At 40.0% G+C, this 19,451-nt stretch overlaps 1 protein-coding gene across 7 annotated transcripts in view; it reads right to left on the bottom strand.

Moving 5' to 3' along the window:
- Positions 1-14,331: 14,331 nt before the first annotated feature.
- LDB3 (LIM domain binding 3) overlaps positions 14,332-19,451 on the bottom strand; it is a 60,542-nt gene continuing 55,422 nt past the window's right edge. For all 7 annotated transcript variants that reach the window (XM_074337204.1, XM_074337207.1, XM_074337205.1 and 4 more), the window contains one exon: positions 14,332-17,173. In XM_074337204.1, coding sequence (XP_074193305.1) covers positions 17,084-17,173 — 90 coding nt within the window. In that variant the 3' untranslated portion in view covers positions 14,332-17,083. The remainder of the gene's footprint in view (positions 17,174-19,451) is intronic.

The raw sequence follows: 19,451 nt of genomic DNA, 5'->3' as shown, positions 1-19,451 counted from the left end.
CCATGCTGTAGCTAGTGTACATGGTCGACAAGGTTATCTGGATGTGTTCCTAGGTGTGGTATAGTGCCACCAGTGTGGCCAGGCATACTGGTAGTTTATCTACCACACAGGGTGGAGGTACCTATCCCTGTGCTGGACATGAAGTTCCACAGGACAAGAACTGTCTTATTCTCACTCCATTGTATCCCTGGGATATAGTGTACTGCCTGACACACTAAATATTCATTGAATGAACGATTGAATATACTAGGCTTTATAATGGACTCCTGTCCTCTGAAAGCTTAAAATCTAGTTAAAATAAGACATGTACGTAACTCCTTCATTTGATGTTCATTTCTGAGTCAGGATTTATTGCCCTTAAGATAGTTGATACTTCATTTTTTTCTCTGTTAATAGTTTGCCCTCACTAATTTATTTTTAACAGCCAAGGCAGGGTTGTTTTTGTTTGGTTTGGTTTGCGTTATTTTGTTTTGGGTTTTTTTTGTTTTTTTGTTTGTTTTTAGTATTCTTGAGGTTTAATTATACAGCACTTAACTTGATGGAATGAGAGTCTAACAACACGGAACCATCATTGACTTTAAATTCTAACAACTTGTTTTCAACAAATAACGCTTGAGTTCTGGAGTTCCATTTGCTCTTTGAAACCATTTCCTCAATTATTTCATGAGGAAACATGATCATATATTTAACCAGTAACCAATACCTGTCAGTGTTTCTTTTAAAATGTAGATTATTTTACATGTAGTTTGCTACCACCATAAAATCTGTCTTCCTCACTGTATACCTCAATCATACTAGCTATCATCCTAATTAGTCATTCCCTCTCTCCACTGATCTTGGTCAGATTTTCTAGATTTCTCTTAATGAGACACTATTCTTATCAAAATCTGGGAACCGCTGACGTATGGCAATATTCTGTTAAACTGGCCTCTCCACTTCCTGCAGTGTGGGGCCCATTCATTCTCCTTTTCATGCCATCCTCCTGCCTGCAGTGTCCAAGTACCACCTCTCACAAGAAGTCGTCTGACTGCTCAATCTTAAACTCAGGCTTTTCTCTCTCTGGTCATATCATTGACTTTTTTTGCATAGTTTAGCTGTTCTATGTCTTGATCCCAAATAAGATTTCCGACCTTTATTCACTTACATATGAACAGGGGTTTCCCAGCCTCCCAGCCTGAGGGAGTACAGTGTAGAGGGTATCAAAATGCACAAGATATCAAAATAGTAGCCCCATTGGGGCCTTCCATTGTAATTATCAAAATCCACCTCTGCTAATCCACTGGTTTCAAGGTCCAACTGGAGGTAGGGGGTGGTCACAAACTCCACTTACCTTCTGTGCTGCTCTTTCCCTCAAGGTCAAAGAGAGCACTCCTGTTCCTCCCTCCTTTCTACCCTCCCCTGCCCCAGTTGTTACCACAATTGCTGTAGTCACTGCACTGAGCACCAGGATGACTACACTGCGGGACTCCCAGGGGCACATTCACGTCAGGCTCTGTGTGAAAGGTGCCCCTTGGAGCTGTGCTATGCAAAGCCTGCAGCTGGCCCTACTGAACACCACGGAAACGCCACTCCAGATGCAGACAGGGAGCCTAGACCCTGACTTGCTTAAAGGAGCAGCTTTTTAATTGTTTACCATTATATAATATATATTATTATCAAATATATGATAATATGAGGTGTGATCACAAAATACGGTGAATGCTGCTGCCAAGTGCAATCAGAAAGGCAGGGATCTTCAATAAGGGAAGTGGCGCATCGAACCTTAGTAACAGTGTGTGACAAGTTTCAACTAGTTCGATGCAGTCAGATGGGAGCTACAGTTGAGAGAAGGTGTGTTTTAAGGTTTGTTGCAAATCATGGATCGCGAACAACGCATGAAATTTTTTCAAACTGCAAAAAAGTGCCAAAGAAACACAAAATATTAACATTAGTTCATGGTGATGCTGCAGTGACTATGATCTGGCACCGTGCGACTTCTGGTTCTTCCCCAAAGTCAAAATGACCATGAAAGGTAAACATTTTGAATCAATTCAGGACATAGAAGCAGCCATGACAGCGCAACTAAAGACCCTCACGAAACTGCTTCAGAAAGTAGCAAGAATGATGGGTTAATTGTGTTCAAAGCGAGGGGGAGTATTTTGAGGGCGATTAATGGCAATGTGTCTTTTACTGTAATGAATCTTTTTTATTTAAACATTTACTCTATTTTTTTTATCACATCTTATAAATAACATTGTATAACATATACCTTTCAGAGCATTTGGGGGAAATGAAAGTGGCAAGATGGATATTTATCAAGATGAAGTCAATTAGAATCTCCTATGTGAATGTTCTTAATAACAAACGTTACCTTATTGTTATACTTGTAATAATGCATCATACAAGGTCGGAGAATTAAGTTCACAAACTCATCCTAGAAAAAGTACTGCATACCTCATTGCTGAATATCACTATGGTCACCTTCGAAGTACTCCCCTTGGGAAGCTATGCACCGATGCCAGCGCCTAGTCCACCCTTCAAAGCAATTTTGGAACTCTTTCTGGAATGGCCATCAGAGCTGTCGTCGCATTACCCTTGATGTCCTGAATGTCATCAAAATGATTTCCTTTCAATATTTCCTTTATCTTCGGGTAAAGAAGGAAGTCACTGGGGGCGAGGTCAGGTGAGTAGGGAGAGTGTTCCAATATGGTTATTTGTTTATTGGCTAAAAACTCTCTCACACAATGCCATGTGAGCTGGTGCATTGTTGTGATGCAAGAGATGTGAATTGTTGGTGAAAAGTTCAGGTCGTCTAACTTTTTCATGCAGCCTTTTCAGCACTTCCAAATAGTAAACTTGGTTAACTGTTTGTCCAGTTGGTACAAATTCATAATGCATAATCCCTCTGATATCAAAAAAAAGTTAGCAATATCATTGCAACAAGTTTGCAAACTTAACTGTCAGACCTCATAGTAATCAACTTTTAACTATATATAACCATATTTCATCAAAACTAAGAGATCATTGATTATAAGAAACATCATTTTTTTATGTACAACTATGAAAAAAACGCTGCCAATTAAAATAGGACATGTCATCGGTTGTAGGATTAATTTCAGAGATGATGGAATGTCCAAAAATATGTATCTAAGTATTGATGAAATACAGTGCATTTTAATGCACCTAAAAGGCAGAGCAGTGCCATACAGGCCAGTAGTTTGAAATGTTGAGTTCTAGATTTTTGACATATAATTTTATTTGTTAGTTATGCACAATCCTCAAATAGCCACAGTATGAATGCTAACCACAAAACCAGAGACAGTACAGTTTAACTGTATATAAACACGTGAAACAGACAAAAGTGAACAAACAACTTATGATTTAGTCACATAAAGTTTAGAAGAAATAATAGCATCAAGTCACGTGCTTGGATTATATTACAAATAAAAAACTAACTTTCTGACAGCTGTTTATTATATTGAAAATGTGTGATGACAAAAAGAATTGAGTTTTAGATGTTCCACATGTTTTTGTCTTTGGAAAAATCAAACTAAACAATCAGAAAAATCTCGACAGTGCAGTAGAATGACTTTACATCTATCCCGGAAGCAGAACAATAGTGCTTGGTGCTTATGGGGCCATCAGGAAAAGCCAGCTGTGGGTTTCTTGCTAGTACAATTAATTGCTTCCGCTGTATATGAAATTGAAAGAATTGGGTGCTTTAGTGCGGAAAAAGGATATCCTGCTACACTGCTCCTATTTCCTCACAAAGGCTATTATTGAGCCTTTTGCCATTAATTCACATGCATTGGATTATCCTGTGATGAAAGACCGAGAGGCTTTTCCTTTTTATAGTCTCTTATCTCCTATTTATTTGGCACCTCTCTGGAGATACCTGCTCTTCTCTCAAAACTGGTTAATTGCTAGGATGGCAGAAGGTAGCTAATGACTGACTTCCTTTTCAGGGACTAATTGTGAGCCCATCTCTATACTTTTTCTTGGAGTGGCCTTTCTCGTTGCTGAGAAGTATTCTGAGTTCTGTCATTATTTAAAATGACAGATGTGGCATTTCTAATGCCAACTTTCAATCCCTGCCCACCATACACTTTGAGACCAGCAAGTGACTTGTATAAATCCTCTGTGTAGATCTGTACTGTCCAGTACCCTAGCCACTTGCCATGTGTGGCTACGTAAGTTTTAAATTACTTCAAGTACAGTTAAAATTCAGTTTCTCAGCCTAAGCGCATTAAGTGCTTGATAGCCATATTGGAAGAGTACAGATACAGAACATTTCCCTTTTCACAGAAAGTTCTACCGGGCCACGTTGGTATAGACTGACCTGCTCAACTCAGGCCTTATGAACAGTATCTGAACACATCTCGCTAACCGTTGTTTCAGTTCTCGCCATTGAAACCAAATGGTAGCAAGACTAGTATTTTCAGGGATTATCATCGCCAGCGGAGTTTCTCTGGACATACAGAGCCCCAGAATGGGGGGTGTTGTTCGACAAGTATAGAGTTACAGTTATGTTAGACGTGTTCTTACCACAGAAAATAAATTCTTTAAGTGATAGAAAATATGCCAAAAAGCTAATTGTGGTTGTCTCCAGGTAGTGGGACTATGATTACTTTTTTTCTTTTTCCTATTTAAATGTGTTTTTTGGGGGGGTTATTCAATAAGCACATACTCCTTTCTTAATAAAAATTACATTGAAGATACTTAAACCCATTCATTTCTTTTATCACCAATTTCAAACTAAGGTGGTTTTATCCAGCCTCTGTCACTAAGAGAGAACGTAGTAATCATTTTGAGCAACTGTTTCTTTAAAAATCTCAGTGAACCGCTTTTAGTTAAGAGATCTGTGTTCCCTTCTATCCTAGCGTGAAAAGCATGAAAGAGCCTGTGTTTGGGGTGCCCTAGAGCCCTGCTAAATAGAATCACAGAACATCTCTTTGGAAGAGATTGCTCATGAGCGCCAGTGATCCTCTCACCCAGGCTTTTGTTAGGCATTTTGCCAGGATCCACATGTTTCTAGACTACAGAGTCTGGGAGTCAAGGCCCAACAGGTTAAGGAGGTTCGTGGAGCTGAAGAGGCTCTAGTTTTACCTCTGCAAGAGAACCATAAAAAGAAGTCCTCGTTTCCTAAAAGTTCAGGCATGATCACACAGGTTTAATGAGAAACAGCAAGCTGTTTACAGCAAATTATAAACTGTGTAAAGCAGACCTCAGTGGACACTCCCAAAGGATGTCCCAGGAAACCTTACTTCTCCAATTCCAAATTCAGCAGATCTGGCTTGGTGTGGTAGGGTACTGCAATTCGAGTCAGAGGAGTATCTCAGAAGTCCCTTTCCAGAGTTTTCCATGACCAAACAGCTCACGGAAAGAGCTCATGGAAAGCCTGTTTTTCTTTCCCTTCGTCCTTGAAACCTGAAGCCAATCCACTGTTTTCTTGATTGCTATTGCACCCACCCTGTAGAGAGACACTTCAGAAACAGGCTAAGCAACACGATCTGGTGGGAAGAACACCAACTTTGGAGTCAGAATTCTGGCTGAACTTCCTAATGTTTGACCTTGGGAAGAGTTTGTCAACATCTCTGAATCCAAATTTCTTCATCTCTCAAGTAGCGATAAATAATATCAATCTAATGAGATAAATGTGAGAATTAACTGCGAGTATATAGAAAACAATTGGCACAGAGTCAACAGTCAATTAATTTTAGTTACCTCTCCTTTTCCTTCCAGAAAGTGATTGGTCCATTAGTGTTTATGTTGAAAGGGAAAGAAAACAAACTGTAAAACTCTTAATGATCCTTACTTCAAATACAGCCCAGTGCAGTTCAGTAATTAGTATATGAGTTCTGCTTCAGCTTGGGCTGGGCTCCAGTTCTTCGTTCCAGCCTCAGCTCAAGCATTTCCTTCTCCAGAAGCCTTCAGTGTCCCTCCCGAGTCGGCCCACGGTACCCCCAGTAGTCCCATAGTACTTCTGTCCTATCACTCTTCCTCATGTTCTGTTTGTCAAGCCAGGGTACCATTGAGCATGGGATACCTGATGTTACAGGGCACCTTCTCCAGGGCATGATTTTTACTTAGTAATAAATAACTTGAAACAAAGGGCATAATTTTTTCTTAGCCAAAATATAAGATCATAAAACAAATTTTACCATTGCAGGGGGTGCCTAGAGGACTGTGTTTATTGTTCTTTGCTTTTAGGTCTGCTTTGCAGAAAAGTTGGAGAAACATTTATTGTCAAATGATAGTGAAATTATATGATAACTTGTCTACTTCTTCCACCAGACTATGAGCTCTTAGGCAGAGATCGTGCCTCATTCACCTCTGCATTCACAACACTTAGTAGTTACGTCCACAAGGCCTGGCTCAAAGTACAGGCTCCAGAGTGATTGTGAACTGACTCAACTCTGTCCTCTCCCAGTACTTGGGGGAGAAGATAGTAGTTCCATCAAGGAGAGGAACTTTGAAAGTGTTTAACTGACAGGACTTCACGTCGAGTGCCTACTGGAGAGAATACACGTACGATCCTAGCTGTACTTTTTGGAAACGGTATTTAGCTTACCTGACCTTTGGCTTCCCAACCTGGTAGGGTTGTGAAGATTCAATGAGAAAAGACTCATAAAGTGCCATGCACTGTGCTTGGCATATAGAAGGTGCATGAAAAAACAGCTTCTTTACTTTCTTCTAAAGTCACATTCTGGTTATTAATCTACAAGCTAAGAGATGATTCTGTTCTTTTTAATCATCCCAAGCAACTCAAAAAGGACCTGATACCCATGGCTCAGGTTTGAGCGACTGTCTGGAGCTTTTTCTGCAACACCCCGATCCTTGCTCCTAAACATCCAACCTATTACCTCCATGCCATTCAGCAGATTACTTACTGTCTTGGTTACCTTCACATTAAACCTGGGCTTCTAGGAGAGGGATAATTCAACTAAAAGGTGGAGAAAGGTAACCACCTGTTAGAAGGGCCCATTTCAAGCCTTGCCTAGTTCAGTAATCTGGTTTACTCTCCCAACATCAGCATGTCTTGGTCCTGGTCCTGGGGACAGCCCTGGACAAATACTGCCAGTTCCTAACGTAGAGAGCTGGCCAGGAAATAATCAGGATCCCCAAATGGCTGTGTACTTCACTCTACCGCCCTGGGTCCACAGTAGCTTTACCAGGAAACTAATGAAACTTAAGCTTCAGGGTCCCTCACTTTCAAAGGCCCCTGCAAATGCTGAGAATTGCTGGAATGTTCTCGGTTGAAAGGGGAAATCAGGTTGCAATTAGGGAACATTCCTATGTAAGCTTTTTGGATAACTTGCCTAGAGATTTCAGAAGAAAGAGACCTAGAAATCCACGATTCCAGTAATTTGTTATGATTCTTTCTTTTCGTTCTAAATGAATACTCAATTTTGTAATTAATTTTGTGTTTGAAATTTTATATTCTTTTACTTAAAGATGACCCCCCAAAACCTGGATCCTAGGCTGGATCAGGTTCTTCTCCAGTCTGTGTCTACTTTTCTCCAATGCTTCACTAACCTGTAGTTCACCAGAAAGTCAGAAGTATGGGAGGAGACTGCAGTCTGTGCAGTGATGACAGCATGCAGGATAGACTCACCCTCACTGTTTGTATTCCATCTTCTTCCGCAGGCGCACATTGGCTCCCTTACACCCACAAATGTTTGGACCCTCTAGCTTCATTAGAAGTAAAAGATACAATCTCTATTACTTGGCTTCTGCCCTGAATCTAAAAAGTATTTCAAAATAATCTCTTTATACCTAGTTTTATGCGTCAAATAGACTTCGAATTAGAGTTAGATAAGGGAATAACTGATTTGTAAATGGGAAAGTAATCTATAAGAATTTACTTCATAAAATGTTTCAGATTTTTAATGGAATTTGTTTGTGAAAAAAGGATCTCAATTCCCAGCTAAGTGATAACAATGATGGCATCCTTTTGTCGTTTCAGGTGTAAATCTGTCCAGTCTAATGCCTAACTGTAGATGAAAAAAACAAAAATATAATCCAATGCACACACTGCTGTGGAAAAGTATTCAGAGTTTTTCACAGTTTGGCTCACATGAACGTGCTCCAAATAGCCATTCCTCACAGCTTCTTCTGCGTAAACAGGTAAGAAAGACATACATAAACAGTCAATTATTAAATAATGTGAAAATGCAAGAGTGTTGTAGAAATACTGAGGAGGGAATGCTGACCTACAGAGTGGCCAGGACGATGTGTTATAAGAAGGCAACTCCACGATGGCTTAAGAGGCTAGAGAGATCAATGGGGCCAGAGAGCAAGAGTCTTGTATGCAGGTTAATTTGGCCTCTATCGAGGGATATTGGGAAGCCATGTATGAATGTTAAGCAGGGCCATTTTATGGTCAGGTTTGTTGGAAGCGATCTGTCTAGCTGCAGTATGGGGGAGGGGGAGGGGTAGGTAGGGACAGAATGGAGATAGAAGGTCAGTTAGGGAGCTGCTGAAAGTGACCTGCTGAGATAAACTGCTCTAAAAATAGAGTCTAATACATACCGTGTTTCCCTGAAAATAAGCCCTCGCCAGACTATAAGCTCTGATGCGTCTTTTGGAGCAAAAATTAATATAAGACCTGGTCTGATTTTACTATAATATACGATCCAGTCTAATATAATATAAAATATAATATAATATGATATAATACTGGGTCTTATATTAATTTTTGCTCCAAAAGACACATTAGAGCTGATTGTACAGCTAGGTCTTATTTTCGGGGAAACACGGTATGCCCAAGTTGTCAAAATGGTTTAATCCTGTGAGTAGAACATCAGGAAAGATGTTTGAATGCAGGAAGGAGTCCTGAGGATGGAGAGAAGAAAACAGATTCAAGGCAGATTCAGGAAGTAAATTTGGTAGCCTGTGGTAATTATTGGTTGTCAGAAAGAGCAGTTGTGAGAGAAGAAAGACGCTTAGATGACTCCCAGATTTCTAGTTTCAGTGACTGGGTGGTGCCTGCAATTCACCAAAAGACAGAATACAGCAGGAGAAGCGGGTTGGGGGGTAGCGTGGTAGCAGTCCAGAGTTCCTAACCGAAGGTGTGGAGGGCAGCAGGACTGTGGGATTCGTCTCGAAACGATGTTTACAATGATAAGCACTCTGTTTGTATATATGTTTAGATGGGATAGCATGGGTAAGGTGAGTGGTAGGCTATGAGGGCTTAAAGTTCCTCCAGCATTCTGAATTCAGCATTGGACAATTGTCTGTACCAGAAGAAAGGATAGGTAGAACATACATATGGCCATTCCTCCAACCTGTGAAACAGGCAGGCGTGGAGGTGGCTGTGGGACACCAGGTGAGGCAGCAGAGCAAAATCTGGATATGTAAATCTGATGCTTAGAGGACAGCACTACACTGAAGATGTAGACATCTAATGGTTCAGAAAAGTAGTTGATTGCCTGGACAAAATTAATGGCAGGGGATCAAATATATGGTGATGGAAGAAGAACTGACTCTGGGTGGTGAACACACAGTGGGATTTATAGATGATGTAATACAGAATTGTACACCTGAAATCTATGTAATTTTACTAACAACTGTTACCTCAATTAAAAAATAATTAATGGCAGGGTTAATTCCACAAGCTTAGTAAATAGATTAACTCATGATCACATTACTCAGATAATCCTTAATATATATTTTATAGAGATTTAAGTGGGATCAAACAGTGAAGTTCGTAGGTTTTAAAATTTTTTATTTATTTTAATTTTTCAATCGCAGTTGAAATTCAATATTATATTAGTTTCAGGTGTACAGCATAGTGGTTAGGCATCTATGTGACTTACAAAGTGATCCCCCCCAAATAAATTGTTTTTAAAAGAAGGCAAATCTCAGAACAGTATGGATAGCATGATTACAATGAAGGAAATCACACCGTGCAAGTGCAATTTGTATGGGCATGTGTACCAGCAAAGGGCCGTGTTTCCCAGACTTCGGAACACAATTCTGTGCCCCACTCGCACAAAACAGAGGTTTCCCAGACTTTAACAACTGCATTAACCCGTAACAGTTTTACCATATTCATCCAGAATTGCTGATGAACAGCTTTGAAATTTTTTCAAGTAAAAGCCTCATAGGAAAAATAAAATTCATTCTTCTATCAAAAGTGAGGTTCTTGTAGTAAAATATTTATTTTATCTCTCTGCAATTGGCAGGCATTTGAAGGCTTTATCTGGCATGTCTTACCATGGCCTGCAACGCCCTCCATGCTTTCTACCTCCTCTCCTACTGCCACTTCCTTACTCGATTCTCAAGCCTTGTGCTGTCGCCATGTCAAAGGTTTTCCCTTAAAGCCTTCACATTTATTTCCCCCTCTGTCTGGAACACTCTACCTCAAACTTTGGTATGGTTGGTTTCTTACCATTCAGACCTCAGCCCAAATGTCACCTGTTCAGCAAGGTCTTCCCTGACCACCCTCCAAAAGTAGCTTACTCCAGCCCCCAATGCCTCGCTCTGTTTATTTTTCCATAACACTTTCTTAAATTATGATGATTATGTATTACTTGTTTATTTCTGATCTCCTCCCTTTAAAGTGCAAACTCTATGAAAGCAGGAATCTTGTCTGTATGGTCATTCTCCATTCCTACTGAATGTTTATAGAATGAAAAGATAGACTGCTGGAATATTATTCAGCACTAAAAAGAAATGAGCTACCAAGCCATGAAAAGACATGGAGGAAAGTTAAATACATATTGCTAAGTGAAAGAAGCCAATCTGAAAAGGCTGCATACTGTATGATTCCAACTATATGACATTTTAGAAAAAGCAAAACTATGGAGACAGTAAAAAAAAATCAGTGGTTGTCAGGGGTTAAGGGGGAAAAAGGTATAAATAAGTGAGCAAAGAGGATTCTTAGGGCAACTCTGCATGATATCATAATGGTGGATACATGTCATTTGTTCAAACTCATAGAGTGTGCAACACGTAGAGTGATCCCTAAAAAAGGAGAATAAAAACAATTTTAAAGAGTGAACCCTAAATGTAAACTGTGGACTCTGGGTGATTATGCTATGTCAATGTGGACTCATTGATCGTAATAAATGTACTGCTTTTGTAGGGGTGTTGACAAAATATTACAAAAGATTAGAATATAGCTAGAAAGGTTTGCTTTTCATTAATTCTGAGTCATTAATTCTGATGGATTTTTTTGCTTTGGGTTTGTTTTTTTTTTAAGTTTCAGGTGTACAAAACAATGCAATAGTTAGACATTTACTCTCCTCACAAAGTGATTATCCCACCCCCAATCTACTACCCCTCTGACATCATATATATGTAGCTGTTACAATTCCATTGACTCTATTCCCTATGCTGTACTCCATATCCTGTGACTATACATATATTAAATTATGATTGACATTCAGTATTATTCAGTTTCAGCTTCAGGTGTACAGTGCAGTGCTCAGGCATCTACATCGTCCCTGAACTGGTCTCCTAATAAGAGATACCACCTCACTCTGGTCAGAATGGCCATCATCAATATATCAACAAAAAACAAGTGCTGACGTGGATGTGGAGAAAAGGGAACCCTTGTGCTCTGTTGGTGGGATTGCAGATTGTCGTAGCAACTATGGAAATCAGTATGGAGTTATCTCAAAAAACTGAAAATGGAACTACCTTATGACCCAGCAATTCCACTTTTAGGTATCTATCCAGAGAAATCTGATGTGTTCTTAAAAGAATTACATTTTCCTTAATACGTTCTCTATAATGTACAGGCTTGAAAATTTCAGACATAAAATCTTTGGTGAAAATTTTATTACTTGTTTAGTGTTTGGTTTTGACTGGATCCATTGTGGTTGTTAAACACATTCATAGAGCTAAAATCTTGTGGTAAATTTTTAAAAAAGATTTTTATTAAAGTATATTGGTTTCAAGTGTACACCATACTTATTCAACATTTATATACCCAAAGAAGTGATCACAAGTCCAGCCACCGTCTGACACTGTACCAGCTATCACAATATTACTGACTATATTCCCTATGCTGTACATTACATTCCCCATGACTTATTTGTTTTATAGCTGGAACTTTGAGCTTCTTATTCTTCTTTACCTTGCCCCCCTTTTAAAAATTTTCCAATTATAGCTGACATTCAATATTAAATTAATCTCAGGTGTACAGCACATGGATATTTATATAATTTAAGAAGTGATTCTCCTGACTAGTGTAGTACCCACCTGGCACTATACATAGTTATTATCATATTATTGACTATATTCCCTATGTTTTACTTCACATCCCCGTGACTTTTCTGTTTGGGGCCAGCCCATTTCACGTCTCCGTCCCTCCTACTGTCCTCAGGGTGCCTTCTTCTTTAAATCCTTAGTTATACAACTTTTGTTCAACTAGACTTCAGATAGTTCTCTAAGTTGATTGTTCTAGAATTTAGTTGTAATTTTAATGTGTTCAGGGAAGGAAGGAGGCACAGTGATTGTCTACTCTGCCATCTTGGATCTCCCTCCTAGAGAAGCTTTAAGTAGTCAAAATATTTCTCCTCAAAACTAATCCAACATAATATATTTATTTTGTTTGGCTGATTCCAAACTGCTAGAACCTAAGTTCCATGAGAACAGTGTTTTTTGTCTGTTTTATTCAATATCATGTTCCCAGTGTCCAAAGCAATGCCTGACACATAATAGGTGCTCAATAAATATTTGTTGAAAGAATGAGTGAGCAAATAATTTTTATTCTGTCCACAAGTCCTCAGTACAGAGGGCAGAAATTTTAGTACAGTGGTTCCTTCTTATGCATGGTTTCACCATCCATGGTTTCAGTTACCATGGTCAACCATGGTCTGAAAATATTAAATGGAAAATGACAGAAATAAACAATTCGTAAGTTTTAAATTTCATGAGTTACATGATGAAATTTCACCTGAGCCGGGAATCGTCCCTTTGCCCAGCATAACCACACTATACATATAGTACAATAAGATATTTTAAGAGAGAGACCACATTCACTTAGCTTTTATCACAGTATATTGTTATAATTGTTCCATTTTATTAGTTATTGTTAATTTCTTACTATGCCTAATTTATAAACTTTATCATAGATATGTATGTATTGGAAAAGACATAGTATATATGGAATTCACTATATATAAGCATCCATTGGGGGTCTTGGAATGAATCTCCCACAGATAAGGGGGGACTACTATAATTACAAATTCTGATCCATGTGGTTCATATTTCTGGGCTATTTGTGTAATCTTTATTCTTGCTACTGGTTTTCCCCATGTATTTTTTCTGGAAGGAGAAGCTGGAATGAAAAAAATGAAGCAGGAGAGAGGGTTTAGGGTTCTGACCCCACTCTATTGGTGATAATAACTAACATTTTTACTGCAGTTGTTTTCCAAGTTATTGCATTTGGTTGGTTCTCACTGTGAGGCAGGTGTTATTCCGTTCATTTTCACTTTCATGTAGATAGGCAGGCTTAGAGAGACTCCCCCAATGTCGCTGATCTAAATACAGGTGGTATTTAGATCAACCTTGATATAAACCCTGGTTCTTACCATGTCAAAGTCCATGTTTATACTCCATTGCACCAGCTGCCTCCCTGGCTGATTGTGTATTCTGGGAAGCCACATCTCCTTTCTGGGCCTCAGTTCCCTCGCCCAGGTGAGCTCTTAGATTCCCTCCAAATGTAAATTCTGTGATTCTATGAACCTTATTTTCCTCCATCACCTATTTTTAAAAAATGCTACAGCTTTAAAAAGTACTAAAATAATGAGATTTTATTTCTATTTGTAATTGCACAGCTCTTTCAAAATCTGATTCAGGTGCTAATAACCAAATTATGAAAAAGTTTCCTTTCTTTTAAAGTAATGCCTAGAAACAGAATACCTTGAAAAAGAATCAATTGGTTTTGTTAAGCATAATACCCTAAGAAGGGTCTTCATTATTTAAAAAAAAAAAAAAAATGGCAGGAGAGGATTTTTCTCTGAGCTTATCTCAAAACTAAAGATATGGAAGAAAATAGAGCAACTTTTCTAGGAATTAAGTCATTTAGAGCAGAATAAATATTAATATGAAATATTTAATCACCAAGTAGCTAAATAAATAAACTTTTCCAAAAAGAAAAGGCAAAGTTTGGTCTTCAGTTTATTATTTACCTGGAAAATTCTCTGTGCATGCAAAACGATTTGTTTTGTATTATTCACATGTAAACTGCCTTTGGGCCACACAGCCAACAGAGCAAGTGAGTTGTATCTGTTTCTTCTCCACAGGGTATTTTGTTTTGTCTTGAATTTTTATTTATGGCCACATAGAAAAAATACCTACTTTTGGTATCACATGCAAAAAACTTTACACAGAAAAATCTGTATTTGCACAGCCTTTTGGGGGGTTTTATTTTGCTAAAAAGTAGAATTCACACAGGCCAAAAAAAAAAAAAAAACATGCAAAATATTTTTGTGCACACCTCTAACACACTATAATCCACTTCTGAAATCTTAAAAAAAAAAAAAAAATCCCAAAGCAAAAGTACATGGGTTGAAAAGTTAACATTATAAAAGCTAGATTCCTAACACAAACACTGCAAACACAAGTCATTCAGTTGCAAAAAGTTAATGTTTACAAATGTTATATAAATGTCAACTATGAGACAAGAACTGTAGATCCAAAGTGTACTCTCCACCATGAACTATTAAAAATTGTGTTAGGTGTTGTAGGCCATACATGATGTTAATTTGAAATAGATACAACCTTAACCCCGATGCTATGCCAAACTTACAGACATGGAGGAAACCATATTCAAAACTACCTTCTTTCCCTGCTACTTTTAAAATTTTTGTTTGTTTGTTTTGTGTTTTGGTAAATATTTTGTGTTTTGGTAAATAAGAGTCCCTCAGAATCTACACTAGCTCTGAGATGTAAAAAAACAAAAACGATTCAATAAACGACTATGAGGAAGTTCTCCTTTGCGATATTTCAACTTTTCTTTTTAATGATCACACACTTTTTTATGATAGTGTGTGTGCGTGTGTGTGTGTGTGTAAATTCTTTTAAGTTTTGAACACTTAACTCGAGGGAACTTTTTTCCTTTGCTCAAGACCAGTCCTTGATAAGTTAATAGTTTTGGGTTTTTTGTTTGTTTTTTAAGAAAAAACCTGCCTAGAGCCTTTCTGCAGAGTCAGCAACCTCCTTGTCCTGTATATTTGAATTTTCCAAAAATAACAGAATGCTCCAAGGTACTTGTTTGCAGCTCCTGAAAAATCTCCAGTCACTCCCCACAGATTTGACTTTGCCTGGTGCTTTATATTCACTTTCTCACAGCACCAAGTTCAATAAGGGTCCTGTCGTATGAGAACCTGTACATCATTCCCGGTGCTCCGTGGGGAACATTGGTGGCTTTACCCTTGGAAAGAAACACAGGCCTCCTGTTGCGAACACATCTCTTGGGGAGAAGGGATATATTCAGGTAGAAATGCAGTCCCCTGGAAGCCTCAGTTCTCAGAAGAAAAAGTATTCTATAATATATTCTCATAAAAGATTTCAAGCGTGTAAGGAGAAAATGCAAAAGAGGAGTGAGAAGAGAGTCATAGTAGTGAGTTGGAAGAGTGCCTAAGTATTGTGCTCAAGTGAGAAACATCCACTCAAACTATTTGTTTCAATGCCATGTTCAACGAGCATAATAACAGTGTCTTCTAAAAGGGAAAGAGACTATATACCATTTCCAACCTCAGAAACTAAAGCTTTTCTCTTTATCCTCAAACAGCTTTAAATACTTGCTTAACTCAAACTATCACTAATATTTTAAAGAAGTTTGGAGACTCAAGTCTATTTCAATAAATATTTAAATAATTGCTAGATCAAGCCAGCTCATACATTTTTCAAAATATTGGCCAAAATGGAAGATGAGTACGTATCAGCATCTTTTTCCTCCAGCAGTCAATGCGATGGTACATAATCAGTGCACTGCATTCAAAGGAATATATGAGAAGGATGGTGCTGATCAGAGGTGGGACGGCCTGCCCACTCATGCATTCTGGCTGAGACTGGCAGAATGGAAGGTGCCTCTTCCCCACTTAGAGTTGGGGCACGTCCTCAGCCTGTTCTGCCATCCTGTTTCAGACACTGTCTCTCCTCCTCCACAGCTCACTAGCCTATTGGGGGCAGGGGTGCTGAGGAAGACTCCCTAAGTGAGTGGTCATACTACTCACTGGGAGAGAAGTACATGCACATGACTGGACATTCATGCTAACTAACCTCACAAAGCAAAACAAAGGCCAAACACAGCGCAGCGTTGTTTTAAAACTCTCACACACAGCAAAGTAAAACCGGAAAAACCCAATTCCACTTTCCTGTCGCAACTCAAAAAGGAGCTAAGCCTTCTGGAACATCGAAAGTTTCAGACTGAAAGAGGGGAGCTGAAGAGCCCATCTTCCCTCAGCTGTCAGCAGTGTGAGCCAGAGCCCTTCCAGAAGCCAGGTCAATCGCCCAGGGGCTCCAGAAAACATCACTCCGCATGTCTGGGCTCCCTTTAGAATGTTCAAGTCTTTTCAAGGTCTGAAGTCTGATGCACAGAGGTAGCTCCATGACGTGAGTAATGGAATAACACTTCCTTTTTTGGTGAGAAAAGCCCAATTGGTCTTAGCTAACAAGCTCTCAGCTCTGGTTCTAAAAATACCCTGCAGCGAGGACTATTTGGCACTTCATTTTGTTTGCCAGAGGAGCTCTAAAGAACTCCACAGAACGCTTCAGATTCTCCACAGCTGCTCTGGGCTCTGTCCCTGCTCTGGTGACTGACCTCAGGAAGTGTATCACTTTGGGAAAGTTACTTTTTGTTTTTCACTTTTGAGTTCTTGGAATTCTGTCCTAATGTCTGAAGTACAATTCCAGCCTTGGAAGAATTACTAGCTTGGTTTAGGAATCTTCATTTGGCTTCTAGTCTGAACTATGCAAATACGCAATCTGTGTGCAGAAGAAAGGACTAAAATTATACTTCAAAAGGGCTCAGTTGCTTCCTGTCTTCCCCCTTTCCCCCTAAAAGAAACATCAGCCTCCTTGAATCCTTTGTTGCCAGTGGCAGGAGCAGCTCCCCCACCTGTCCGCGTCAGATGCCCTGGGCTCCCTACACGTTGATGGCGTGTGCGTGCTTCTTGCACAGGGGTTTGTCCTTCTTCGAGTAGAACGGCTGCCCCTCCAGATTCACATGGCAGACCTGGGACAGAAAACAGACCAGCATGACACAGGCCCTGCAGCCCATGAGGCAGGGGGACATGGCAAATGATTTCAGTCACCCCTTTAAGAAATACCGCTGTCACATGCAGATGGGCAGAAAGGCAACAGCCTATTTCTCCCCACTATAAATTCTTAACAATAAAAGCAGAATAGATAGGTTGAACTATATAAAATTTAACATATCCATGGAGGAACATGGACTAATACTCAAATTAATTAAATTTAATGAATTGAGAAAACGTACATGATGAAGAGCAATTTATGCTATCCAAAATACATAAGGAACCAATACAAGCTCATAAGTCAATATCCACAGAGATGATTAATAGCTAAAGAAATACCATTTGTAAACTAACAAACACATCAGAAAAATTATCCTTACTAATAATAAAAGAACAAAATAAATAAAAACCTCCATACATACCACTAGATACCTTTTAATATAGCAAAAACAAAACAAAACAAAACCCCAAAGCTCAATGACTTGTCACCTTTAACCTTATATGACTGTAGCCAAAAAGTGGGGGGAAAAAAAAAAGTAATCAAAAGTACAATGCCAAAAGGGAACCCAGCCTATTTGTGTACTGCTAGGGACACATGAATCAGCTCAGTCCCCTGCAGGGGACATGGCAACCCTGAAGAGGAGCCATAAAGATGTGCCAGCATTGTACTCCAGTAACCTCACTCTAGAGACTTTTATCTTGAAGAAACTATTGCACAGACCAAGCAAGCAGCGTGTGCTCAACTAAAACCTAAAAACCACTAAAACTTCTCTCAATAGGGAGGTGATTAAGTAATATATTATGGTACATTTTTCCAACAGAATGGCACCATGAAAAAGATACATCAAATATGGAAAAGTGAATCCAGGGAAATATCATTTAAAAAAGGGGCAAAATTATATACTCCCATGTTGGCAACATATGAGTGCGGTTTGAAGATGGAGATGCCACAGAAAAAAGGGAGCTGAGTAATACCTGTTGAGGTGCTGTGGGTCAAGCAGGATGCCAGACTTTCTATGTACATGATCTCATTTAATTCCTACAAAAACCTTACGGGGGTATGACTTTCCCCCATTTCACAATTGAAAAACTGAGGCTCAGAGAACCCAAGTGTCTTGTTTAAGTCACAGATCTAGTAAGTTGTAGAGCTGGGAACCCATGTCCAGGTCTGCAAGACTCCAATTCTAAGCTCATTTTCTCCACAGCCCACAGCAGAGAGGGGCGATGTTTACTTGAAATTTTTCTGGGTTTACAGACTTGTGTAGAGGCAGCCCTCTAAGTCTGCTGGACTACCAATACATAGGCTGGCCCTGGGTGGGGAATAACACCAGTGTGTCAGCGTCAGCTGGGAAGTCACCTTGGCTAGGATGGGCCCCAGCCTCAGAGACAGCACTGAGGATCCGTAGTGGGGAGCAGAACTGGGGGCCACACTGGGAGAAATGCAGGTAGAGCTCCCATGTTCAAGTTGGCATGATAATAGAGAACTCACCCTACCGAGATGAGCATAGGTCAGTGAGCATGTGTCCACTCGAAGAGGTGGAAAGAAAAGTGGCATCATGGTGGCCCCATGTGCATGGCCCTGGTGGCCAGTCACGGAGATTATATTTAGGGTCACACAGAACTGCCAATGAGCCCTGGAAACTATGACCTGCAAGTGTCTGTGTCCCAGGGGGATACAGTCATTTTGAGTGTAACCAGGCTCTTGTGGTGGCCTCAAGATGCTGATGACAACTTCAAGAAGATGGCACCCAAGATCCAAGTGAAGATGGGTTTCAGGGGAGACAGAAAGGCAGCTCTGGAGAGAGTTGGCAAGGAGATGCCCGCCAACCCTGCCTGATTTGGAACAGTACTGGTAGCTTGTGAGACCTTGGGGATGAGGCAGGCTGGAGAGGGGATTGGAGGACTAAAGACCAACGCGTGAGGATGGGCCAGAGCCTCAGAGATGGCTCACTGACAAGAGGGGGCTGAGGGCAGGAACTTCCATGTAGAGGCCGTGCTCAGTATCTTGGGCCAGGAGACTGCAGACGGGATGCAAGGTGGCTTCATGGTGGAGATGACCTCCAGGCCACCCAGCACTGGGGCACAGCAGCGACAGTCCATCTTCCAGGATCTGTGGTCAAGTAGCATCAGGGCCTGGCTGGGAAGGAGTGGTGGCCATGGACAGTGCTGACCACAGAGTGGAAGGCAATGAAATAGGCCAGGTGCAGGGGCCCTTAGGACTGCTCACAAAACTGATACCCCCCACCCACCCCCCCA

Source organism: Rhinolophus sinicus, linkage group LG07 (assembly GCF_036562045.2).
Source record: "Rhinolophus sinicus isolate RSC01 linkage group LG07, ASM3656204v1, whole genome shotgun sequence".
In the NCBI taxonomy this organism is placed as follows: Eukaryota; Metazoa; Chordata; class Mammalia; order Chiroptera; family Rhinolophidae; genus Rhinolophus; species Rhinolophus sinicus.
This window is presented reverse-complemented; position numbering and strand designations above follow the sequence as displayed.